Source organism: Megalobrama amblycephala, linkage group LG19 (genome assembly GCF_018812025.1).
Source record: "Megalobrama amblycephala isolate DHTTF-2021 linkage group LG19, ASM1881202v1, whole genome shotgun sequence".
In the NCBI taxonomy this organism is placed as follows: Eukaryota; Metazoa; Chordata; class Actinopteri; order Cypriniformes; family Xenocyprididae; genus Megalobrama; species Megalobrama amblycephala.
This window is the reverse complement of record NC_063062.1, coordinates 9977176-10003406: the sequence shown is the minus strand read 5'-3', so window position 1 is coordinate 10003406 and position 26231 is coordinate 9977176. Positions and strand designations below refer to the sequence as shown.

Sequence of the window (26231 nt, the reverse complement as noted above, 5' to 3'; positions counted from 1 at the left end):
TATATACACATGTATTTATTTAAAATTATAAAATGTATATATGTATAAATACATTTATATATATATATATTTATTATTTATAGTATTTATACATATATACAAACATGTATGTGCATGTATGAATTTATATATATATATATATATATATATATATACATATTTATTTATACGTGTTTTATGCATGCATGCATACATACATACATACGTGTGTATATATGTATACATTTAATATATACATGTGTATGAGTTTATGTATATATAAAGCATTTATTTATACATATATACACATGTATTTATTTAAAATTATAAAATGTATATATGTATGTATAAATACATTTATATATTTATTTATTTATAGCATTTATTTATACATATATACACACATGTGTGCATGTATGAATTTATATATATATATATATATATATACATATTTATTTATACATGTGTGTGTGTTATACATGCATGCATACATACATACGTGTGTATATATGTATAAATACATTTAATATATACATGTGTATGAGTGTATATATGTATGTATATAAAAAGCATTTATTTATACATATATACACATGTATTTATTTAAATTTATAAAATGTATATATGTATGTATAAATACATTTATATATATTTATTTATTTATACATATATACACACACATGTATGTGTGCATGTATGAATATATATATATATATATATATATATATATATATATATATATATATATATATATATATATATATGAATGAGAGGGAGAGAGAGAGAGAGATTAATCAAATATCCAGACCTGTGGAAAAACCTGCACCCTTATTTACATAAAAAGGTTTAACAAAATAAGTGGGTTTAAAACATCTTTATTGTCCATTTTGATTTGTTCTGTCATTGGAAGGTCATTTTCAACAATAAAAATCGTAAAACAGGTAGTGTTTTAAATCAATGACATAACAATTATAAAATAAATGTTAAAACGTGGTGTTCAATCACAGATATTCAAATAAGCCTCTGCTAAAAACAAACGAGTGTAACTTGTCATCTTTTTGACTTATCCCTGAATCATTTCATCTCCACATGCCTCTTTAAAAACGAAAACATCTGAAAGCTAAGAGCAGTGCAAACACAACAATCATACCGCTACTCTGTCATTTAAGCAGAGATGATATTGAAAGATTCCTAGATTTCTTATTACTCATGACACATCTGAAGCGTTAAGGTCTACTGCTGGGTGGCCTTAGCAAAGCCCACTCGGTTATTCTCTCGATCAAACACTGTGTAGTACTGCCCTATGAACACATCACCCAGAATCCACAGTGGTCCAGCAGGGGGTGGGATATCCAGACCCATGAATCCACTCAGACAGATTTCCTTTCCAGCCTGGCTTTCCTGTAAACACACACGATAAAGAGGGATATAATCTTTAGAATGTCATTGTCACAAGAAAGAACCACTTGCAGTGTTTACAAGCTGCATATGATTTACGAGAAATAAAACACCAGGCACATGATTTTATTCTGACTCATGCATGACCTTTTCTCTAACAACACCTCAACTTCACAGTTCTGCTGATGCAAAGTACCACATCTAAACAGCAGCACTGAAGTGATAAAACAAGACTAACCTTGAGTATGTACTGTTCTCCAGTCAGTGAGTAAGTCTTTCCACCCAGGACGAATGAGATGGTGGGAAGTGTGGGCACTTTCTTACAGTCAACCATATACTAGAGAGGACACATGATTAATAAGAGAACATTATCAAAATGTTATATTTTCAAACATAAGTGACTATGGAAAACAACACATTAAGCATGCATGCTTTGTAATCTTGTAAAAAAAAAAAAAAAAAAAAAAAAAAAAAAAATGAATAATTCAAGTAAATAAAAATTGTGTTCAAATATTTGGGGTCAGTATGATTTTCCTTTTCTTTTTTTGAAAGAAATTAATACTTTTATTCAGCAATGATGCATTACATTGGTCAAAAGTGACAGTAAAGAAATGTGTAATTTTACAGACGATTTGCATTCAAACAAATGCTGTTCTTTTGATCTTTCTAGTAATTAAAAATCATGTATTCTACATGACGGGTGATGTTGATGTCCTGTTTCGATGTTCTGTCGTCTATTTTGTGATTCTGTCGTTTTTATTTTGTACAGCACATTGGTCAACAGCAGTTGTGTTTAATTGTGCTTTATAAATAAATTGAAATTGAAATTGAAATTAAAAATCATGAAAAAAAAATTTCCACAAAAAATATTAAGCAGCACAACCATTTTCAACTGTGATTTTCACCAAATCAGCATATTAGAATGAATTCTGAAGGATCATGTGACTGAAGACTGGAGTAATTATGCCATTTTTAGATTCAGATTTACTGTACCATCACAGGAATTTTAAAATAGAAAACAGTCATTTTAAAATGTAATATTTCACAATAACATGCTCACTGTATTTTTGATCAAATAAATGCAGCCTTAGTGAGCATAAGAGACTTCTTACTGACCTCAAACTTTTGAATAGTAGTCTATATTTGTATTAAATTTAAATAAATAAGATAAGTAAAAAATAAGTATAAGTATTTAAAGTTGCAGTACCTCTCCCTGGATCAGAGGGATTGCTCCAATAGCCTTCTGCAGGGCTTTGACCTCAGCTGCTGGGCCGGTGATCAGAGACGTCCCAGTGTCCACGATGGCTTCACATCCTCCTTTACACAGAGTCAGCTCGCTGCCAATGCTCATGCTACACACACACACAAACAGAGAGCTGTTAACACTAGCTTATTGTTTTAGGGATCTTCCGCATTGGCGGTTTAGTGGTAGAATTCTTGCCTCTCACATGACAGACCAGTATATTACATAACATATTACATATGCATGCATGCTATTTTTCATATGACATATTTGCAAACTCAAGTTTGAACATAAATGAACAAACAGTGCTTCAAAGGCACTGGATTTTTCTGATAAAGGGAAAATTAATATAAAGTTAAGGTTACCATATTTAAAACAGATAGAGCTTTCAAGCACTTAAAGGGATAGTTCACCCAAAAATGAAAATTTGATGTTTATCTGCTTACCCCCAGTGCATCCAAGATGTAGGTGACTTTTTTTCTTCAGTCGAACGCAAATTATGATTTTTAACTGCAACCGCTGCCGTCTGTCAGTCAAATAATAGCAGTAGATGGGAACTTCAACTATAACAGTAAATAAAACTTGCATAGACAAATCAAAATTAAAACCTGCGGCTCGTGACGACACATTAATGTCCTAAGACACGAAACGATCGGTTTGTGCGAGAAACCGAACGTTATTTATATAATTTTTACCTCTAATACACCACTATGTCCAACTTCGTTCAGCTTCCTGTTAGTGAGGTCAAAAAACGCGTTCTGAAGACGGATGTGATGTCTCGCCCATATACTTCAATGAGCGCGAGACATCACTTCCGTTGTCAGAGCGCGATCAGACCTCACTAGCCGGAAGCTGAACGAAGTTGGATATAGTGGTGTATTAGAGGTAAAAAATGATATAAATACTGTTCGGTTTCTCGCACAAACCGATCGTTTCGTGTCTTAGGACATCAATGTGCCGTCACGAGCCGCAGGGTTTAATTTGGATTTGTCTATGGAAGTTTTTTCGACTCTTATTGTTCAAGTTCCCAATCACTGCTATTATTTGACTGACAGACGGCAGCGGTTGCAGTTAAAAATCATAATTTGCGTTCGACTGAAGAAAAAAAGTCATCTACATCTTGGATGCCCTGGGGGTAAGCAGATAAACATCAAATTTTCATTTTTGGGTGAACTATCCCTTTAACAGTGGACAGTTTGTGCACTTAAAATGTGATTCCCACCCAAGGCAATGCATGCTGGAAAAGCTTAAACAGCCAGAATCGATTGACAGTTTGCAATGAGATACTTTCTTGCCTAAAAATAAACCATTTCCTAACTCTGCTTTCTGTATAAATCAACAAAATGTTAAGATGACCACTACATTTCACAGAACCCAAAAATCTCTCACCCATCCATGTGAATCTGCCAATAGGCCTGTCTGCTGATGTCCACATAATTAAAGTCTCCAGTGTAATATTTGGGGTCTGTGCCTCCAAGGAGCAACTCACCACCAGGTTGGGTGTCAGGGTTTCTGTCGGACAAATAAACGGGGACATCCAAAACAATCAGGCCCAAATGTTTTAACTGCATTTAATACATAATTATTACAGACTGACATGTAAATATTTGCTTATTTTATAAACATCTGGGATAACCCAGGATAGCCTAAATAAATTAATTTACCTGTTCAGGTAGAATGAGAAAATATTTTTTTCCACTTTCTTCTGGCTCATCATCATGTCAAAAACAGGAGGAACACCATCCACAGCGATGCGAGGGTAGGCCATGCCGAGAATACCATCAAACTTGGCGGCGATGAAGGCCACTCCTGGCTGTTTGATAGCTTCTCCAAATATCTGCTTCTCAACTGTAATATCCCCAACCTAAATGAGAAGTAACAGATCGGTTTCTTGCTTTCACCATTTCTGGTGACAAAAATGTTCAGACTTGTTACTCGTTCATTCCTACCGTGCATGTGTCCTGGCTGAGATACCCAGACAAGCTTCCGGATCCATACTGTATGGCAAATTCAGTCCCGTTCTTCACATAGGTGCTTGACTTGGCTCCGTTGTACTTGTGATGAAGCACTACATGGTTAAAAAAAAAAAAAAAAAAAATGAAATACTATAGTTAGAACAATCTTGTTCTCTATTAGTGTTGTCAAAAGTACCGGTACTTCGGTACCAAGTCGGTACTGAAATTTTGAAAATGTGACGATACCAGCATTTCTGTAGTACCGGTAGTACCGAGAATCCGGGTATTCGGTACCCACTGATAGGACTGTGGCAGTATTTACGTGAATATGATACGAGTGAAGCACAAAGCTTTGTTTACAGAAGAAATAATAGGTTAGAAATTAAATGTGACATCGCAGCCATGGAAACATTTTGGTTCATGCTGAATGAGAGAGAGAGACGTGAGTCCATTTAAGCTTTGTGTTCTGTTTTGCAAATCGCGATCTGGTCACCTGATTATCAGAGAATTAAACAATATTCCATTAGTTATTCCACTGAACATGGAATCTCTGTTTATTTTCCCAAATCTTCACTCATGCAGGGGATTATAAACGTTTCTTTCTTTCGTTCGCATTTAGGCCTATTATAGGCTATTCGCATTATTTACTGTGGTAAAGTAGAAAAAACACCGTAGGACAGAAACCTTTTTGCTTGCACGTCAATTTCTATTTAACACAGTTTGCGCTTGTTATTAGACTTTATAAGGCGCGTCAAGTTTATTTGTATAGCGCGTTTCACACACCAGTGATTTTTACTTTCGTTTTCTCTGACAGCGCAAAATCAAACATAGCCTGAATGTCTGAAGATAAAACTCGCTCTTCAGACCTTTTATAACAAGTGTCAGTTGCTTGTAACATCAGGAGATAACATGAAGATATTATTAAAGAGAAATGGTCTCTTTAGGCTGTAGTGTGTTGTTTCACTGACGATATAGCTAAAATAAACACGCACGTCTGTTACCCCTGTTGAAAAAACGAGCATATGCTGGTAAGGTAGGTTTTGAAGCTGGTATGGTGGTTTGAGCTGGTTTATGCTGGTCCAGGACCAGCTTAGGACTAGCATGGACCAGCAGGACCAGTTTAGGACCAGCACTTGACCAGCATACAGCTTCAAAACCTACCTTACCAGCATATGCTGGTTTTTTCAACAGTACAAAATGGATGTTTGAGCATTTATTTATTTATTTATTTATTTTATATTTCAAAATTTATTTCATTGAGGTAGCCTATATATATAAAACATTAAATATGATTTGGAGTGTGTGTGTTTGTGTGTGTATATATTATATATATATATATATATATATATTATATTATATTATATTATATTATATTATATTATATATATATATATATATATATATTATATTATATTATATATATATATATATATATACACACACAAACACACACACTCCAAATCATATTTAATGTTTTTTAAATAGGCTATATAAAATGGATGTTTGAGCATTTATTTATTTATTTATTTATTTTATATTTCAAAATGTATTTCATTGAGGTAGCCTATATATATAAAACATTAAATATGATTTGGAGTGTGTGTGTTTGTGTGTGTATATATATATATATATATATATATATATATATATATATATATATATTATATATATTATATTATATTATATATATATATATATTATATTATATATATATATATATATATACACACACACACAAACACACACACTCCAAATCATATTTAATGTTTTTTAAATAGGCTATATAAAATAGTAAAATAGATTTTGCTGTGGTACCGAAATTGGTACCGAGAACCGTAAAATTTTCATGGTATCGGTACCGACTACTGGAATTTTGGTACCGTGACAACACTATTCTCTATTGTAACATATCTGAGTGAAACGGCTTCTTGAACAAGAAAAACTATAGGGTGGAGCTTGATTTTGTCCATCAGGAATTGATTGGCTCGTTGGATGGTTGTGTTTGTAAAAGAGTGCAACAGAGAGGTTCCAGAAGTAAACTCCATTCATTTTCTGCACAGGGAACTGAATTTTTAACACTAACTTAAAAACCTTTAAAGACATCCTTACTGTGAGCTACGAGGTTGTTAATCGATAGCATTTGCTTCTGTTGAAGTCTGTATTATTTCAACTTAATTTTAAAATATTTGTGCTTAACAGTGGAATTCATGATAAAAAAACTACATTACCCATAATGCTGTACAGAAAATTCCACCAATCAGTCAAAACAAGAAAAACAAGCCAAAAGATCTCTTTAGCCCTTCCCACTCCCATGAAGCACTGTGAATGATGTAATCGAGTCGATTTCCCTACAATCTCAAAATACTTAAATGTTTGTATACTTATGCATGTTCTGCAATAAACATACATATATATATATATATATATATATATATATATATATATATATATATATATATATATATATATATATATATATATACACACACATTTTTAAATGCATAGTTTTATATTTCTCCATCGTTTTTAATTAGATTATGCTATTTGCAATGCTTTGTGGGATTGTAGTTCTTTATCTCACTAAAGCCGTTAAAGGGTTAGTTCACCCAAAAATGAAAATTCTGTCATTTATTACTCACCCTCATGCCGTTCCACACCCGTAAGACCTTCGTTAATCTTCAGAACACAAATTAAGATATTTTAGTTGAAATCCGATGGCTCCGTGAGGCCTCCATAGGGAGCAATGACACTTCCTTTCTCAAGATCCATAAAGGTACTAAACATATTTAAATCAGTTCATGTGAGTACAGTGGTTCAATATTAATATTATAAAGCAACAAGAATATTTTTGCTGCGCCAAAAAAACAAAATAACGACTTATTTAGTGATGGTCGATTTCAAAACACTGCATCGGAGCATAAATGAATCAGTGTGTCGAATCATGATTCAGATCGCGTGTCAAACTGCCAACGGCTGAAATCACGTGACTTTGGCGCTCCGAACAGCAGATTCGGCACACCGATTCATAACGCTCCGATGCTTCCTGAAGCAGTGTTTTGAAATCGGCCATCACTAAATAAGTCGTTATTTTAGTTTTTTGGCGCTCCAAAAGTATTCTCATCGCTTTATAATATTAAAATTGAACCACTGTACTCACATGAACTGATTTAAATATGTTTTTAGTACCATTTATGGATCTTGAGAGAGGAAGTGTCATTGCTCCCTATGGAGGCCTCACAGAGCCATCGGATTTCAACTAAAATATCTTAATTTGTGTTCTGAAGATTAACGAAGGACTTACGGGTGTGGAACGGCATGAGGGTGAGTAATAAAAGACAGAATTTTCATTTTTGGGTGAACTAACCCTTTAAGTACACAGTCTTGTATCTTTATATTTTTTTGCTTTAAATCAAAGTTTGTAATGTTATGATTTGTTGCTGGTTGACTTGGTTCATGGCTTATAACGTTTTAATGAAGACTTTTTTGAAATCCCTATGGGAGAAATGAATGGAAAAAATACTTCCGGAACCAAGGCCGCTGAAAAAGTGGGCGAACACTGTTGCTCTCTACTGCTGTGATCTCATGTGAGTGACAGGTTGTCCCGCCCTCATGCCAGTAAACATGTCATTAGAGAAGAAAAGTAATGTCTTGCAAGAGGGAGAGGAAGTTATTTTGATTAAAGATTATTAAGGCCACATGAACTTAGAAAAAAAATGATGTGCACAGATAAATCATTTATAATAAATACTGCAATATTACATAAAACATGAATTGTCAATTTAGATTTCATGGTAACCTTATCTCTTACATATAAAATTTAACTGCAGATACAGAACTTTGCTCACATCATAAAACACCCAAACATTCACACCAAAACCACACCAAGTAAAGTTGTCACTAAGGCTGATCTGCAAGAGTTAAACGCACTCAACTATGTTGAAAGTTAGTGATACAATCTCTCAAAAGTTCTTTTGCAGATTACAGGAACAAACTTGCTACCACTAAAGAGAGGTATCTGACAAACTTGAGCAACATTTGGCCACACCGAAATAACTTCTTGTTTCTTAAAGAATTCATTTAAAATGTACAGTTAATAATTTAAGGACAACACTGATCTGAGAATACTGTATGAGATAAAATTCCAAGGATCTGTGTGGACTTACAGCAAGCGATATCCATGAGGGAACAGTGGACCGAGGGCACCCACAGGTTGGAAGATCCGGTATCAAACACTACAGTGAAAGACTGGACAGGAGTGCCAAGGCCGATCTCTCCATAGTACTGAGCCTGTAAACAAAAACCCTCAATTCATTCAAAATTCAGCACCACAACAGACTATAGTACTAAAAAAAATAACATCACTTTCACACAGGTTTAAAATTACTAGGTTCTCAGGGGGGAATTTTTACAAAATCACTGATCGTTTCGCTAGATAAGACCCTTATTCCTTGTCTGGGATCATGTAGAGCACTTTGAAGCTGCACTGAAACTGCAATTTGGACCTTCAACCCATTGGTAACTGTTGGAAATCCATTATATGGAGAATAATCCTGGAATGTTTTCCTCAAACCTTAATTTCTTTTCGACTGAAGAAAGAACAAACATCTTGGATGGCATGGGGGTGAGTAAATTATCAGGAAACTTTAATTCTGAAGTGAACTAATCCTTTAAGATCTTGCATCAATTACCTAAGCCTGTTTACAAAACTGTTTACTGGCAATAATATCAGCTGTTTACTGGCAAAGAGGATTGTTGTGGCTTACTGTGGTAAAGGCATTGTCAATGCATGACAAACAAACTCATGACCAGCTGACTGAAACAGTCAATCACACCATCATGCTGTCCATTACAACTTATGACAGGAAACAGGGTAGCACATTTAACTGAATAAAGATGACAGAACAAGTTTCAAGTTCTCTTTTCCCCACCGTTAGTCACGTTCCAACATGTCAACATAGCGGTATTAATAATCATATGACATGACTAAGCAAAAAGGACTGCATGTTAAACTAGAACAACTGCTTGTCCTGCTACTTCCTGGATGTACAGTTTGTGCAACCTCTGCAGTTAAAAAGAGACATTCACATGCCTCTGACGTCAAATTAATTAATTAGTGATCTTCCGAAAAAAACAAATAGGGAGGTTTGGTAAATGATTAGAGTGCTTTTACATTAAGAAGAGCCAATTGATTAATGAGCAGGAAATAATGTAAACAAGCCAATACTCACATCCAGGTAGTTCTTGAGGGTTTCTGGAGTAGGGCCATTACTAGCTGGGAAGCCTAGGTTGTATTTCAGGGGCACAGAACCAGCCACAAGCTCCTCTACAGCTCGACCAGAGTCACTCAGCGTCCGTCTGATGGAACGAAACTTCTTTAGAGGAATCCTGGAGAGAAACAGAAACATTTGGGCTTACTAAACTGCACATGGTTATCTTGCGGTCAAACCAAATCACCTGCAGCAAACTACAAACATTCCCATGATAAATGCAAGTCAAGGCTCCTTTCCAGTTTCCACCCACTTCATCATGATGAAATCAAGTTATAATTTGTATTTGTAAGTAGTGCCGTCAAATCAATTAATCGTGATTAATCGGTACACAAGCTTTTATGTTAGATGCGATTAATCATGATTGATCACAGCACTCATTTGTAGACAATGCATGTAATTTGTTTTGAAATGGGCTGAAGAAGGTCAACCCATTAAAGGCATAGTTCACCCAAAAATTTAAATTCTGTCATTTACTCACCCTCAAGCTGTTCCAAACCTTTATAAATTTCTTTCTTCTGCTGAACACAAAAAAGATATTTTGATGAATATGGGTGACCAAACAGCTGATGAGTGACTTCCATAGTATGGGGGGGGAAAAAATACCATGGAAGTCAATGGAGACCATCAACTGTTTGGTTACCAACATTCTTCAAAATATCATCTTTTAAGTTCAGCAAAAGAAAGAAATTAATATAGGTTTGGAACTTGAGGTTGAGTAAATGATGACAATTTTTGGGTGAACTGTCCCTTTAAGTTGGGTAAGAACCTTGCCAATTGCTTACTATAAACATACAATCAATCATGCAAAGTTCAATAAGTGCTTTAAAATGAATTAGTTACATCAATTATGGTTAACAAATATAATATTTTCTCTTTGCATGTTTAACAATATGTGATGCAGTAAAAGCAGCAGTGTTTTGGACTTTGATATGTGAGTCAAACTAAACCTCTTTATGTGTGTCACTGATAAATTAGGTCAATTTATAACATTCAAGTCAAATGTAAGAACAAAACAATGGCATTCCACCATACGGACAAAAAGTCATTAATGATCACGTGTAGTTAAACATATTATTCACGTGTTTTTGAGCCATTTGGGTGAGATCTATCAGCTTCAGTGCATTAAACGAGGTTTCTAAAGGCTGAACCTTAAAGGGCCCTTCATACTGATCTATAAACAGCTCTTATTAGTTTCTGCTGAATCACAAACGATCAGCCTCTTTGTCTAGTGGGAGACCCGTAACGACCTCTGGGTGCTTTAAAATCGTTTTCACAAAGGACTGTCCCTTTAAACCTGGCGAGCTGCCTACCTTAACAGCATTTTTAAACATTTAAAATTATATAGAGGTTAAGAGACACATATAATCGTTTTAATTAACTGGATAAAATAATATTAAAACAAACTAGTAAGTGCAAATAACGTGAATGAACTACAATGACCACGCTGCGAGGTTTACAAGTCACACCGAGCGGATTGTGTTGTTGTTGTTATTGTTAAGTTTGTTTGTTAAACCTTACCGAACAATCGCGTCGGACGTCCACACAAAGGCAGCAGCTAGCAGCAGACAGGCGATTCTCATGTTGGCGAATCCTCTGGACCTGTTAACGCATCTGAGGAGTAGTATTTGTCTGTTAAGAGTGTTGTTGTGTGATCTGATATGTAGGACAAACGGCTGCAGTCAGCTGACGTGATGGTGCTGCTGAGCAACTTTTGCTCACCATCATGTGACGGAGCATTGAAGAACGTCAAGGCTGCGCTCGATTCTGCGCAATTAGTGTTTGAACAAAGGCAGTTTTTTTTGCAGTTTCTCTCTCTTTTTTTATTAACCAGAAATATATAATAATAAACAAAAATTTACATATTAATGTACAGAAAATACATGACAGAGCGTACAAACCATTGATTCATTAATCCAAAACTCTTTAAAAATATGACAAGTCTTCCTTGCTTTTTTATTTATAATGTTCTCCAAACTGGTGCAGTAGTCTTTTGTCTCCTGAAAAAAATTAATAAAATTTGGCTTGGATCCTGACCATTTCTTTTTGTGTATATGAAATTTCCCCAAAATAATAAACAGTTGTACAATACAGTTAAAATTATTATTGTTATTATTTTCATTGGAATAATACATACATATATCAAAATTATTTAATTTAAATATGACATTTGTTTTCCTTCTAATTAAATTTTCCACATCCACCCAAAAAATCGTTGTGTAGGCCTATATACAATTACAAAACAGATGGACAATAGATTCTTTTTCCATTGAGCAAAAATCACATGAATAATCAATCTCTAACTTAAACCTCTCTAACACACTTTTAGCTGTAAAATTTTAAATGTAACCTCTTTTACTTTATTATTTAAACAGTATGCTTCACAAATACACCAAGCTTTTTTCCAGTTTATATTCCTAAATACATTGGTCCACAATTGAATAAAGGCTCTGAGGAAATGTTTATTAGATACGGACGTGAGAAGATTAAACTACTGGTGATTAATCTGACAACTCTTTGACCGAAATAATTAAATCAAACTAATCACATTTTAATTTGATTGAATATGTTAAATATATTTACCTAAATATAGTAGGCTATATTAACTAAATATAACCGAATATATGTATATTAGCAGGCTATGGTGAATACTTCATTTCATTTATACAATTTACATAGGCTACATATTTGCATAGGCTAAAACCATGGCTAAAACTAGGGAGGACTAAAAGTGACACTTATGTAATAATGGAATAATCCATGAAATAATTCAAATTTAAAAAAAATAAAAAAATAAAATGGAAATAAATCACTTTTAAACGGACAAATTGACAAAACTGTTTATTGTTATTTAAAATGTAGTTATTATTTATTTTTACTGGAATTTAAAATGTACATTTAAAATGTATTTACTATTTAACTGAACTACATTTTAAAACATGAAGTAAATAAACCACTTTAAAGGATTAGTTCACTTTCAAATTAAAATTTCCTGATAATTTACTCACCCCCATGTCATCCAAGATGTTCATGTCTTTCTTTCGTCAGTCGAAAAGAAATTAAGATTTTTGATGAAAACTTTCCAGGATTTTTTCTCCATATAGTGGACTACAATGGAGCCCAAACGGTTGAAGGTCAAAATTACACTGCTAAGTGTATTACTGCCCTCCACAGGTTAAAGTTTGAACTAATTGTTATATACTTGCACTAGCATATTGTATATGACAATTTAGTTCAAACTTTGATCTGTGGAGGGCAGTAATACACTTAGCAGCGTCTACACTGCTGGAATTCAAATAGAGAAGAAGAAGAAGAAGAAGAAGAAGAGAGCTAGTTCAAGATGAGCATTTATGGTTAAAACGTATACATTTTTTAATTTTATTTTTTTTTAGAAAATGAGCGATGGTTTCTCTAGATAAGACCCTTATTTCTTGTCTGAGATCACTGTAAACTGTAATTTTGACCTTCAACCATTTGGGCTCCATTGAAGTCCACTATAAGGAGAAAATCCTGGAATGTTTTCATCAAAAACTTTAATTTCTTTGAATGAAGAAAGAAAGACATGAACATCTTGGATGACATGGGGGTGAGTAAATTATCAGGAAATTTTAATTTGAAAGTGAACTAATCCTTTAAATGTCAATTTATTGTTCAATTAAAAATGATTTATTAAAATATTATTTTATTTAACTTAATTTTAAAACATTTGTTAAATAAAAGTTTTAAATGTCTATTAATTTGTCCAAACGTGATTTATTTATTTCCATATTCATGTTTGAATTATTATATTAATAAATCTCAATTACATTTTCAAATAAAACCCTCACAAATAAAAACTAAGATATTTTAGTTTAGTTACACACTTTAAAACCCTATTGAAAATACACTTCTAATCGATGTAGGCTACACACATGATTGCGGAGAATAATACTTTCGTTTCCTCGACCTCGTACATCCCTAAAACGCTAAACCGTGAAATACTTGTGTGCTTTATCACGATTTCCCTTTTCCGTTTTTTTCAATAAAACGATACATAAGGTGAATTCAGCTTGACAGGGACACTTTTCAGCAATGTGTGTCTTCGCAGTTTCACCACTAGAGGTCAGTGTGATCTCGATAATGTTCTCGCTCCAGTCTGAGAACGTGCTAAAGGGCAATCCCGACACTGACATGAGATTCCACAAATTTGCTAGAGTTTTTGTTTTTTTAACTTGTTCAGCATAACAGAATGCTGAAATATAAAAGCGAAAGCCCTCTTATCACTTCTCACATCTAAACATGGGTGTCCTGAAGTAAATATGTAGCACATTTCCCGGTTCAGTACCACCACTGAAATCGCAACTCTATTACATAAGACTTCCAGATATCTATAGCTAAATGTTAATTTAAGCATTTAGTACGTGGGTCCTTGCTGTTGGTATATCCTTTTTATGCAGATTTTTCTGTGTAAAAATTGAATGTACTCTATGTCTGTGGTTACATTCTTTATTTTACAGATTCATATCACATGGGTTAACTTTGGTTGTTTTTACATTCCAACATTATGAAACTCATGTCAGCTGATTTTCAAGCTGACTCATTCTTTGATTCTCAACTAAAACACAAACATTTGCAACACGGAACCCATTATTTAATGTAAAAAAGAGGTCATTTTATAGGTTTTGTTTGTTGGGCCCATCAGACACTTGATTTTAATGACATTTTGATTAATGATAATTATAAATGGGCACATTTTAGTTCATAACAGGATACTTTATAAAGTTATGGGCGACTCTAACTGCAAGTATCCAGTTTCAGACTAAACACTGATTTTTTACTGGTTGATCTGTTTACATGTAGCCTAGCTAGGGTTAGCAGATCTCTTGATGTCAGCTGTAGGTAAGTGGGTGTTTCTGGGTGATTCACATTGAAAATAACACTCGAATTGACTGTCACATGCATACTTTGACTGCAGTGAAGCATGAATGATTCCATCAGTCTGTTTTAGTGTTATACTGTATGAATATCATGTGCATTTCGGTGCTGAAATAAATGAGCGAAGTGATAGCATTTTGTTCACATGAGCTTATGTTTATTTGACAACTGAGCTGCATAATTTCAAACAGCAAATGTGTAAAGCATTAAGGAAATGTGCAGCAGTCGCTCAGTTTATCCTTTAAAAAAATCCATAGATTTCTTCTACAACATGAACATTAAACATACAGCATATTCACAAACTATATACATCCACATGCCACTGTTTAGGCAAATGACAGTTGAGGCAAAGACACTATAGGGCCTATGAAATGTGTTACAATGCAGAAATAAATGGCAGCTGGTACATCACTGTTCCTATGCATTCATAAACCCAGGCCTAGAAAAATAAACACATTCAATGAAACTCCCACGATCTCCTGATCTATCCAATCTAAAAGGTCCGTTTACATGTTTATTCATGTCATGTTACAGTGCTCCACAACATTTGTACAATACACAGCATGACCCGTATGCATTTAGCTTTTACAAGGTCATGAATAGTGACAATGTTTCAGAAAAGGCAAAACACGTTTGATATAATCACATTTCTCTTACCTTACTTTTCAACAGACTAAAATGAGCCAGCTCACATGTTTGAATATGCTAGCTCAAGAGTATGATGTCATACATTTATAGATACATATATTCCAACACTTGCCTTTGTATTTATGAAGATTTCCTTAAGAAAAACATACATCATAGTTTGAGTTCAAAGGGCATTGGCTTAAAAACGAAGAGTGAGGATTGTGTTATAGGAAACTGAGAAGGCAAGAAAAAGTGCACTTTACCTCTGGATTAAATAACTACTTTTATCAGAATATATACAGTACAAATCTACCAAAAGAACACAGATTACATTCAATATCAAAGTTCCATAAGGTGCTATAATACCTTGTACATTTTTGCTAGAGGTGACACAGGACAATGATGTCAGATTGTTGGCGAAGCACTCTCAGTGATGATTGACAGGTGATTGGTCCTGCCATTTTCATTTGGAGTGCTGATTTCCTTCACAAGTGATTCAGACTAATTGTTCGGGAGAGAGAGAGAGAGAGACGGGGGCTGCTGTAACATTACATCAGAGGATTGTTGCTCACACCATTTGTCCAATTAAAATCGCTCAAAACATTTCGTCACCAGCCCTACCAGAGGAGCATCTCTGAAAAAATGAGTCCTGGCCCAAACTCTATGGTATGTTGAGGTATGTAGGTAACTCTTTAAAGCACTGAACACTGAAAAGAGCGAAATAGGACTGAAATCCAGTCATACTATAATAGAAAGTTATATCTGACAAATACTGCAGCAGTCACACCAGCCTGCTTGAGGTCAATATCAAACATTACATCCAAGAGTCCAATATGTGACTTCCATATCTTAAAAAAAAAAAAAAACGCTCTGCTAGGATAAGTGCCGTACTTTAGCTTAAAGAAGATTTATATGTATTGCACTAAACTATATTTCTTCATCAGAAATTAAAAAAAGACAACTACAACAACAACAAAAAAACCCAGAGCATAGTCTAAGATTTCACACATTTTCAGTCAATACTAATATGCCATTGGATGGCGAAACATAAAGGACTTAAAAGTCGCTGATGTCAATTGGATTTTCATTCAAATATCTCAAGGAATCAGTGCAAAAGGCACTGGCTGTTACAACGTCCCCCATTCTCCCCTAAAAAAATGATTTGTCGTAAAATTTTGAGTCCTAATAAGAATTATATAACGCAAACAAAAAAACAGAACAGCCTTTGCTTGGAAATCCATAGAAACACTATACTAAATACTCAATGACAATTAAATTAAGATAAACAGATAAATAGCAATTTTACAAGCAAACTAGTGTGCACTCAAAGGTCAAAAGATCAGCTTTATGTACCATCATTTTCATTTCTTTGGGGCTGATGACCAGCATCATTCTCCGAGCCATGGTCCCCAGACATAGGAGAGGCCAGGTCGGCCTCGTTGGACAGGTCACCATCAGGAGACGGCGGCTCGTTATCTTTTGAGGATGCTGCATCAAATCCGGAGGTTTTATCACCGGACGCACTGGGGAAAGCGATGGCAGCGGCGGCCGCAGCTGCAGTGGAGGCGTGCGTGGGAATCCCGGGGTAAAACCACGGGAACGGCGTGGTCAGCGCCGCCGCCGCCGCTGCTGGATACACCAACTTCTCCAAATGACTTTTATCAAACAAAGGCATGTACGACGCTGCTGCGGACGGGTTTATGAAGTAAAACGGCATGCAAAAGGGAGTTTGTTGTCCACCAACACCCGTCATTCCCATTAAAGAGTTCATAAGCGCCACGTCCGGTCGGGTGTTGGCGGAATCAGACGCGCCGTTCGCAGACCAGTTCAGTTTGGCTTTTTTGGTGACACGTTCGTCTCCGAACTCCTGCTTGATCTTAACTCCTTTCGCCGTGTCGCATCCTTTCTCGCATTTGCCATCGCCTTTCTCTGCCTCTCCTCCGTATCCGCTGTCAGTGTCTGTGTCGTTCTCGTTAAGCTCGAGGTTCTGAGTCCTCTGGATGACAGGGACGCAGTTGGCTTGTGTATCTCTCTGCGCGTCCCGCTCTGGAGCGTCGTCGCCTGGCAACTGCTGCTGCAGGATCCCTGCGCCCGGCTGGAACTGTGCGGAAACTTTGTGCAAGTGGTTGATGAGTCGCGTGCACCTCTGCTCACGCGCCGTCCAGTTCTCCACCTTGTTCAGATACTGCAGGACTTCTTTGGCACATGCTTGAAAGCCAGAGTGGAACGCGTCTAAGTCAGCCTGGAGGGAGGACTTTAATGATCGCTCTCCTGTCATAAAACAAAGACAAAGTCCTGTCATGTACCACAGAAAAATGACAGATAGATAGAAATATACTGTACATAGATTAAAAAGGATAGATACATAGATAGATAGATAGATAGATACATAGATACATAGATAGATAGATAGATACATAGATAGATTTCTCAAATTGCATTGTGTGGGTTGCATATTATGTAATTTACCATTCTGCAAAGCGATGATCTTCTGGTGCTGTTGCTCTGTGACAGCTGTCAAAGCGTTCAAATGCTTCAGCGTCAGTTCAAGAACTACTGCTTTTTCCAAGTGACCTAGAGTCTGTAAGACAATACGAACATTTATAGGATTTCCCTTCTTTCTTGCTTTCCTTATGTGGGTAATATACATTTACGAAACACATTTTAACAAGACTAAACAAAATTCAGGTGACTTTACCGTAAGTTTGAGATGTTCGGGTAATAAATCTTTCAGCTGCCCGATACATTCATTTATTCGGTCCCTCCTCTTTTTCTCGATCAGTCTGTGTGGTAACTTGTACGCGTCCTGCGAATGGGAAGTAGCAGCCATTTCAAAAAGTTCTTAAAGTAATAATTCTCACTCAAATCCTTAAATACGAGGTGTTACGTGAACTTGACGGACATCACGTTTCCATCACGGGTCCACAGTTTGCTTACCTTTCCTTCCTCTCTCTTCATCCCTCTTTTGGATTTGCACATGTAGAGAGACGAATATTCAACCCTATTAAAAAAAAACACATTTTAACCTCAATACACATTTAAAAAAAAACAAAAAAACAATAACAATACTTGCGTTAATTTTAAAACAAAACATCCGAGCATAAAATTACCCCAAGAAATCCGCGTGATCCAGGAACTGTCTGCCCTGCATTCTCGGTATTCTTTCATCCATAACTTTGTCCCACTTTCTTGTGTGCTTCTTTTACAATCAGGTTTCGTTAATCCAGTATCAGCGGAGCGGCAGTGCGTTGTGTCCGGTATCGCGCAGCACCTCTGAATGATGATGTGTGTGCGCGCTCGCCTGAGCTGCCACTTTGCCCAGCACTCTCGCGCACTCATTCTGCTCGTGGCGACTACCGCGCACGCGCGCCTCCACCAGGCAGGAACCGCGCGCATACTCACGTGTAAACTGCACCAGCTCGAGAGTCTGGGAATTAAATGGGTTTGAAAGTTGTCAGTTCATTGCTGAATAGACTCTGAAAAATAAACCACAGCATATCGCTCCAAACTCAAAGCATTAAAATATTAGTATTTTAAGTCTCAAAAATAATATCTACACATCTAAATATGAAATAGGCTACCAGGATATTTCATATATGCTATTATTTAAATGAATACATAGGCTTAAGCATTTATTGTTTCTTTCTATGCCTATATAAAATGATTAACTTTAAGTAAACAAACACTTAAAGGCACATTTATTTACTTGGCTAAATGCCTTCATATAGGCTGTTTATCAGGTTTGCCAAAATATAATTAGCACTATTTTGTCTTTTTTTTTTTTTTTTTAAATACATAATTAAATCAACAAATTCTTCTTCTTCTCCTCAGTAAGTATATTTATTAGTAATCTTTTAAATACATATTTTTAAAGATTTGCAAATAGACAGTTAAGATCGTCTGGTATATTTTACATTAAATAAACGGTATCAATTTGTTTGTTTTTTTATAATAACAAACTGCTATGGAAATATTTGTAGATAATCATTTATCATAAATATTTCCAACTTTATAATGGGAACTTTTCTAGAGTTCTGTGCATCATGTTTACCTTGAATTGACATCTACTGAGATTGCTTTGCTTAAAGGCCTACATGCTATCTGAGACGAGGTGTGACATAACACAACAACACATATATTGAATAAGCTCTCAATATAGTGTGGCTGAAAATAGACTACATTCTGTCAATAACCAGCCTTCAGAACATTTCAGCGGATGAACCCATAAGGTTATAAATCAGAACATGAAATATAAAACAAAGAGGTGAATTCAGACATATTCACTATAAGAAACGTGTCCTGCATGTAGTTAATGAATCTCCATAATTAACACAAAGTGAAATGAACACGTAGCATATCTGCAGTCTCTCATAATATTCATAAGAGATTAACTGTAACCCGCTCACATGCCCGCGGGTCACGTAACTTCATCAAAATCATGTGACTGACTCCAGGCTGTTATGAATAGATTTACACAGTGTGTTGCAGGAGGCTGGCAGGACTCAAACACTCGCCCACATGTTTGCCAGTGACAAGAATTGTTTCTGCTCTGTGAGATCCCTGTTTCCTGTTTAGTTTCAGGGAGACTGGCAGTTGTCGTGTGTTGGAGTCCCCCCTTTATGTCTCCCCTCTCCTTTCCTACCCTCCCTCCTTTCCGTCTCCTTTCCTGTGCTCTATATGTGGCTCTTGTGGAATCTGCTCCAAATGTTTTCCATATTAGTTCAGAGCCCTTTCTGATTCCGAATAGCGGCACCCGAGCAGGGATCGCGTAGGAAGAGAAGCCTCCAGTGAGGAGGGAGGGGAAGGGAAGGGCAGGGCAAGCGGGCGGCATGCAGTGTGAAGGAACAGTCTAGCTATAGAGAGCAAAAGAAACGACAGGCGAGAAAGAAAAAGAAGGACAAACAGCTAGAGGGCGAGAGCAAGAACATCCAGTCGGCCACAAAGGAAGATTAAGAATCTCAGCACGAGACAGGAGGAATTATGGGGTCGGGGACGAGTCCGAAGGGGTCAGCTGGAGGAAGCAATGCAACCTCTGGCAATGAGAAGAAGGGACAAGCAAAACCTGGAGGCCCAGTGCTGGAGGAAGCCCAAACATGTTGTGGCTGCCGCTTTCCTTTGGTGGTCGCTCTGTTACAGCTTCTGCTGGGCATCGCAGTAGCAGGCGTGGCCTTCCTCATGATCACCATTAGCCCCTCTCTGCTGGCCAGGGAGACGCCCCATTGGGCCGGCATCATTGTAAGCTTCCTTTTGCTCTTCATCAACCTCTCCCTCAACTCCCAGCATGCCTTGTTTACTCTTTCATGCATGAGGCCGTCACATCGGATTCATTGGCCACACAGCCTTATATACTGTACATAAGCATAGCATACCATACAATAAGCATGCTGTTACAGAGAGCATGTATGCATCTAAGTACAAAAATAACATACTAATAATTACACTCACACCGCAAGCCTTTTTGTGTCTAAAACGCTTTTGAGACATCATGCAATAACGGAAATAATAGAAATAGGTAAACAGCAGAATAGATAGATACTATTTTTGACATGGAAAAAAAGAAAATAATCACACTGGCTATGGCCTCCTCCGCCATGTTGCCATCAAATTAAACAGTTGCCATGCCAACTCGCTACTGTAAACAGAAGCTCGCAATGCTTGCCCCGCCTCTGAGTTCTTCTGATTGAGCCTCTGTTTTGGAACTGACATTGATGAGCGTGTAAAAGTTGAAATTCTTGACACGGCGTCTTAAAAACGTGGCATGCTGGCCAAACAATGGAAAAGTAGCGCATTGGAATGGAAAAAACGCCTTCTATGTGTGAACGGCCCCTTAGTGTTCAATTTAGAGTTATTGCTCAGATCTGATTTGTTTTGTTTGGCTGTTCACATTGTTTTCTAAAATGTGTTCAAGTGTGAACTGATCCTGATCCTGAATTGAATCGCATGCGCAAAAGACCAGATACTGCACTCTGTCATACAGGAAGGCCAATGAACTCAGTGTTATGCTTTCATTTCTCAAGTTGATGCACAGGCGACAAAGGGGACAAAGACAAGCATGAGGAAATGATATTTCAATATTTATGACACAACCCCTAAAGTTTTGTTTGTGTAAAGCTGACACCGTAATACTTACAAAAAAGATGTTATATATGACTGTTCAGACTGACGTCGCATTGTAAATCTGATTTAGGACCACATATGGAAGTGGCTCAAATCAGAATCGCTTTGTGCTGTTCACACTGTTATGAAAAAAAGTCACATATTTTACACAAAATTGGAAAGTTTGAATGTAATCCTGAGTTATAAAGCTGATTTGAGATTCACCACTGAGAGATTTTCATGAAATTTTGCTTGTTCAGCAGTGATTTACAAAGTATTCATGCTTCTTACCTTTGAGTAAGAGAAGTATTCAGTCGCAGAAGCCTATAATGAAAAATAGATTTAAATTTAAGAACAACTCGGGTTCCTCAGCTAAATGAATCTAAAAATACTACAGTTTGTTTGAGAATCACAAGAGAGTAAGTTCAAACTGTACCTTTATAAATAGCAAACAGTTCTTCAAAAGATTCAAGTCAGCTCAAAGAAATCCTTTAGATCAGATATAGTGAGTTCACGTAGACCATATGACAACATAACAGGACAATAACATTGCATGCATCAGTTCTGAGATGACATTAATATTATAGAACTTTTTTTTTCTAATTTAACTAAGTTTATTGTGTAATTTCAGTAAGCAATGCATTTGCTACAGTATTAATCTTTGTTCAATGTAAAAATACAAGTGTTCCTTTTTAGTTCATGTTAGGTCAGGTCCAAAATTAACATTAAATAAGATTAATGAATGCTTTAGACATGTTAACTAATGTGTTTAACTTATGTTAACAATAGAACCTTATTGTAAAGTGTTACCAACTTTGCTTTTTGTTGATAAAAATGACTCGATAAATTTCTATTCAAATTGCAATTTTACATTCTGTTTGCTACCTCAATTCAAATAAAGGAATCGAAATGAAAATTAAAAAGCATTCTCTGTTCAATTCTGAATGCCACACAACCCCCACGTACAACTCTTTTATCGCGTAAAACATTAGCTAACGTGGCAATAAAACATAAATCGATGTCTTTATGAGACGGCTATGTTGAATACACAAATTCAGAATCACAAACGCACGTGCTTTTATTGGAGCAATATAGATCAGAGAACTTCTCTGGCATCTCGAGTTTAGGCCTCACGAGACCAGCGCTGCTGTTCCAGGAGAAAAACGCTGAGGTCACCAAGACCTCTCTGCCTCAGAACCCGGGAAAAACAATCAAATTAGATACCACACGTTAGTCACAAGACTCCAATCACGCTGAGAAAAAATGGGGAAAACACAGAGAGAGAAAGAGAGACAGAGAAGAAAAGAGTGAGATAAAAAGCGTGAGAGATAAAGATATCTCGGAGGGTGGGGAGGGGTCAAGCTATTCAATTTGCAGCAGCAGTCAATATATTATCAGATGACAGCTCAATGCTGAGTTGCACAATGCTGATTACAATAAGGGTTATGGTTGGCTCATGACAAGCCTGGCACACACAGAAAACTTAGGAGCTCTGCTGCACTGCAAATAAGATTAGATCAATCCAGTAGACTGGTATGTGTTCATGGCAACAATGACAACGTTTTTCAGCAACAGACTGTGAGATGCACGTGATAACGGTGATCCACACTCCAACTCACTTAGCGTGTTTGATGGTTTATACTGTATATGGTACATGAGTGACAAATCTATTAAAAATTCTCTACTGTATTTTCGTGTTTTGCAGATGTGTGTGGTGTCTCTGCTGGGATTCATCCTCTTCTGCATCACCAGAGTGCCTGATGAGAGAGCATCAGTTCAATTTATCATAAAGGTGAAAAATAAATGCAGTTTTTGGATAAATTACAATTTCCCCTCATATGTAAATACATTTCAAATGAACTTTAAAACCCACAAAGGTGCATTCTTGCTCTGAGAGCAAGGGACTTCTATGATAAAATGTACTGGCTATCTAGCAACAGGTCTAGAAATAAAAAATAAAAATCTACATATTTTAACTGAAAAATTATTTCATCATATAATGATCATTTACTTACCACCATGTCGTTCCAACACACTATTATTGTATTTCTTCCATGAAACTGTCCAAGTAGCTCTTTGCCATTCACTCTTAAATAAAATAAATAAAGGTTCTTTATTGGTATTGATGATTCCATGAAGAACATCTAACAACCATGGAACCTTTAATGCACAAAAAGGTTCCTTATAGTGGAAAAAGGTTCTTTGGGTTGTTAAAATGTGACCACAAAACCAGTCATAAGGGTCAATTTTTTGAAATTGAGATTTATACATCACCTGAAAGCTGAATAAATAAGCTTTCCATTGATGTATGATTATATATTTGGCCGAGATACAACTATTTGAAAATCTGGAATCTGACGGTGAAAGAGAAAATCGCCTTTAAAGTTGTCCAAATGAAGTCCTTAGCAATGCATATCCACTCACAAAAAGAATTTTTTGATATATTTACGGTAGGAAATTTACAAAATATCTTCATGGAACATGATCTTTATTTAATATCCTAATGATTTTTGGCATAAAAGAAAAAAAATCGATAATTTTGTCCCATACAATGTATTGTTGGCTATTGCTACAAATATACCTGTGCAACCTATGACTGGTTTTGTGGTCCAGGGTAACAAATGTTCTTCATACGAACAAAAAAAAAAAAGTTCTTTTAAGATCTGATCACTGAAAGGTTCTTCTATGCATCACAAAAAAACCCTTTTGGAACCTTTATTTGTGGAAAGTGATTTTAAATGTCTCAAAAGACAAAAAAACACCATAATAGTATTATAAAAGCAGACCATATTACTTATAAAGCTCTATATAAGTCTTTGAATTATGAATTAGCAATCTTTGAGTCAGTTGTTTTTACGATTTTGTCTTTACGATTTCAGTTGTTATTTACGACTTACGCTGAGTCATGACTTGATAATAATAAAATGGATAAAAATGATTAAAAAATGGAAGCCGAGTTAAGGCGGCTCTGTGCCTCCTCAAATAAAGTCAGTCGTGTATGCCACATAGAAGCTAAACTAAATTGTGCCTGCTCTGACTCACCTCAGCCCCTTGTTTCAAAGTATACAGTTATATTTTCTGAGTAAAGCATATATGGCACCTCTGAGCAGCATTAAACAGTGTGTAAAGACACCTTCAGAAGTACCTCTGTGCCACCTTTGCAGTGTAAATTTGGCATTGGAAATGAGTTGGATTTCTCATCACAATTCTGAACAATTTACCTTGGTTGTTGCTTAAATACACTCTTAAAAATGAAAGATTCTTCATTAGCCTATGTGGTTCCTTTAACATTCTATTGAACCTTCAGATTGTTCAGATTTTCTTTACCCTAAGAAAAGATGGTTCACTTAGGGTGAACTGTTCACTGAATAACATCTTTTGTGTTTAAGAAATACGAAAGTATGGCATGAGTGTGTTAATGACAAAATCAAAATTTTGAGGTGAACTGTTCCTTTAGTTAGGCATATTTTTAATATTTAATGGACCATTGACATTGGCAGTAACATTCCTGAGTCATCAAGACAGAGCACTGAGCTGGTTTTAAATGAACAAGTACTGGCATTTTAGTCTATTAAAATCTTATTTCCATCGCCCGGCCTTAATCGTCACAAATGACTGCAATTGCTCTCCCACTTCCACCCAGCTCCTGTACTTCTTCCTGTGCACGATGGGGCTGGTCATTTCCGTAGTGGTCATCGCCTTCCAGTGCTACCATTATGCCCTGACTAACAGCTACCACTGCACGGAAATGATGGAGGATTGTATGTGCACCCTGGACCCCGATGACCCCATCGCCCGCACTTTCACCTACAGAGGTGTGACAGACTGCAGTGCCATCATCAGCACTCTACCCATGTATTACCTTCTGCAGATGGTGCTGAACCTGGCTCAAGCCATCATCTGCCTGGTGGGGGCCTTCCTGATATGGAAGCACAGGTACCAGGTGTTTTTTGCTGGGCTACAGACGGGATCTCCTTCTGCACAGGATTGGCAGAAAGTTTAGAGCACCGAGAGATTTCTGTCGAGAAGTAAACATGTGGAGCGTGGGAGTGTTTGTGCCTTTAGGGAAGAAACTGTTTGCTGCAATATCTTTCCCAATGGGAGTTTTCTGTCATGTGACCTTTTATCAAAGCAGTTGAATGAGTCTGTGTTTGTATTGCCATATTATAACATTTTGGAAAGTTTTATGCAATTTTTAGAGTTATTGTATTTTTCTACATTGGCTGTTTGAAAAAAAAAGTTTACCACTGCCAAGGAGAGTATTTTTATCTATGACGCAAAATGAGACATGTTGTTTAAAAAAAAAAAAAAAAAACGAGTGACACAAACTGCTGTTGTTGTTACTATTGTGGTAATGCCATGGATAAGAATTCATTTAATTGCCAGTATTAAATTTGGCTTAGTCAAAAAACAAAACACCTTGAAATGCAATCATTTGCACAAGCTTCACCTTTCACATGCATTTTCTAATTTTACACTTTTCTAAGTTTCGCTCATTGTTTCTGAGACAAAAATCCAGGTTGTTCCATCCCCATTGGCAGAACAATATTTTAAAAAAAATCTATGCAAAACAGATTTTAAATTAAATAATATTTTGTATTTTTACATTTAAAAATTATGCCAAACAATATATATAAATATATATATATATATAAATAGCATGTTTTTTTTTTTACATTATTTTAGTCAAATATGTGTGTGTGTGTGTGTGTGTGTGTATATATATATATATATATATATATATATATATAT

General features: G+C 35.9%; 3 protein-coding genes across 3 annotated transcripts; 1 reads left to right on the top strand and 2 right to left on the bottom strand.

Moving 5' to 3' along the window:
• Window positions 1-838: 838 nt before the first annotated feature.
• Window positions 839-11543, bottom strand: ctsd (cathepsin D). Its single transcript, XM_048168690.1, has 9 exons — window positions 11364-11543; window positions 9804-9960; window positions 8739-8862; window positions 4570-4688; window positions 4285-4484; window positions 4010-4132; window positions 2585-2729; window positions 1616-1714; window positions 839-1380 (listed from the first exon to the last, which is right to left on the bottom strand). The coding sequence occupies exons 1-9, from the start codon at window positions 11423-11425 to the stop codon at window positions 1213-1215; spliced, it is 1197 nt and encodes a 398-aa protein (XP_048024647.1). The 5' UTR covers window positions 11426-11543; the 3' UTR covers window positions 839-1212.
• A 3348-nt stretch (window positions 11544-14891) lies between these two features.
• On the bottom strand, window positions 14892-18729 carry bhlhe41 (basic helix-loop-helix family, member e41). Its single transcript, XM_048168397.1, has 5 exons — window positions 18494-18729; window positions 18321-18384; window positions 18082-18189; window positions 17853-17964; window positions 14892-17654 (listed from the first exon to the last, which is right to left on the bottom strand). Exons 1-5 carry the CDS (start codon window positions 18553-18555, stop codon window positions 16729-16731), a joined length of 1272 nt encoding a protein of 423 aa, XP_048024354.1. The 5' UTR covers window positions 18556-18729; the 3' UTR covers window positions 14892-16728.
• Window positions 18730-20107: 1378 nt separating this feature from the next.
• Window positions 20108-25882, top strand: sspn (sarcospan (Kras oncogene-associated gene)). Its single transcript, XM_048168398.1, has 3 exons — window positions 20108-20618; window positions 23185-23271; window positions 25123-25882. The coding sequence occupies exons 1-3, from the start codon at window positions 20364-20366 to the stop codon at window positions 25480-25482; spliced, it is 702 nt and encodes a 233-aa protein (XP_048024355.1). The 5' UTR covers window positions 20108-20363; the 3' UTR covers window positions 25483-25882.
• Window positions 25883-26231: the final 349 nt, after the last annotated feature.

Bases quoted from the DNA above. Each gene is read 5' to 3' on its own strand.
- ctsd (XM_048168690.1), bottom strand. From the start codon at position 11,425: ATGAGAATCGCCTGTCTGCTGCTAGCTGCTGCCTTTGTGTGGACGTCC. The intron at 4,485-4,569 runs GTAGGAATGAAC...CTTCTCATTTAG, and splicing joins TCAGCCAGGACACATGCACG to GTTGGGGATATTACAGTTGA. The intron at 1,715-2,584 runs GTACTGCAACTT...TGTCCTCTCTAG, and splicing joins TCCCTCTGATCCAGGGAGAG to TATATGGTTGACTGTAAGAA.
- bhlhe41 (XM_048168397.1), bottom strand. From the start codon at position 18,555: ATGGATGAAAGAATACCGAGAATGCAGGGCAGACAGTTCCTGGATCAC. The intron at 18,385-18,493 runs GTAATTTTATGC...TTTTTTTAATAG, and splicing joins GATCACGCGGATTTCTTGGG to GGTTGAATATTCGTCTCTCT. The intron at 17,655-17,852 runs GTAAATTACATA...GTTTTATGACAG, and splicing joins GATCATCGCTTTGCAGAATG to GAGAGCGATCATTAAAGTCC.
- sspn (XM_048168398.1), top strand. From the start codon at position 20,364: ATGGGGTCGGGGACGAGTCCGAAGGGGTCAGCTGGAGGAAGCAATGCA. The intron at 20,619-23,184 runs GTAAGCTTCCTT...CGTGTTTTGCAG, and splicing joins CCCATTGGGCCGGCATCATT to ATGTGTGTGGTGTCTCTGCT. The intron at 23,272-25,122 runs GTGAAAAATAAA...ACTTCCACCCAG, and splicing joins CAGTTCAATTTATCATAAAG to CTCCTGTACTTCTTCCTGTG.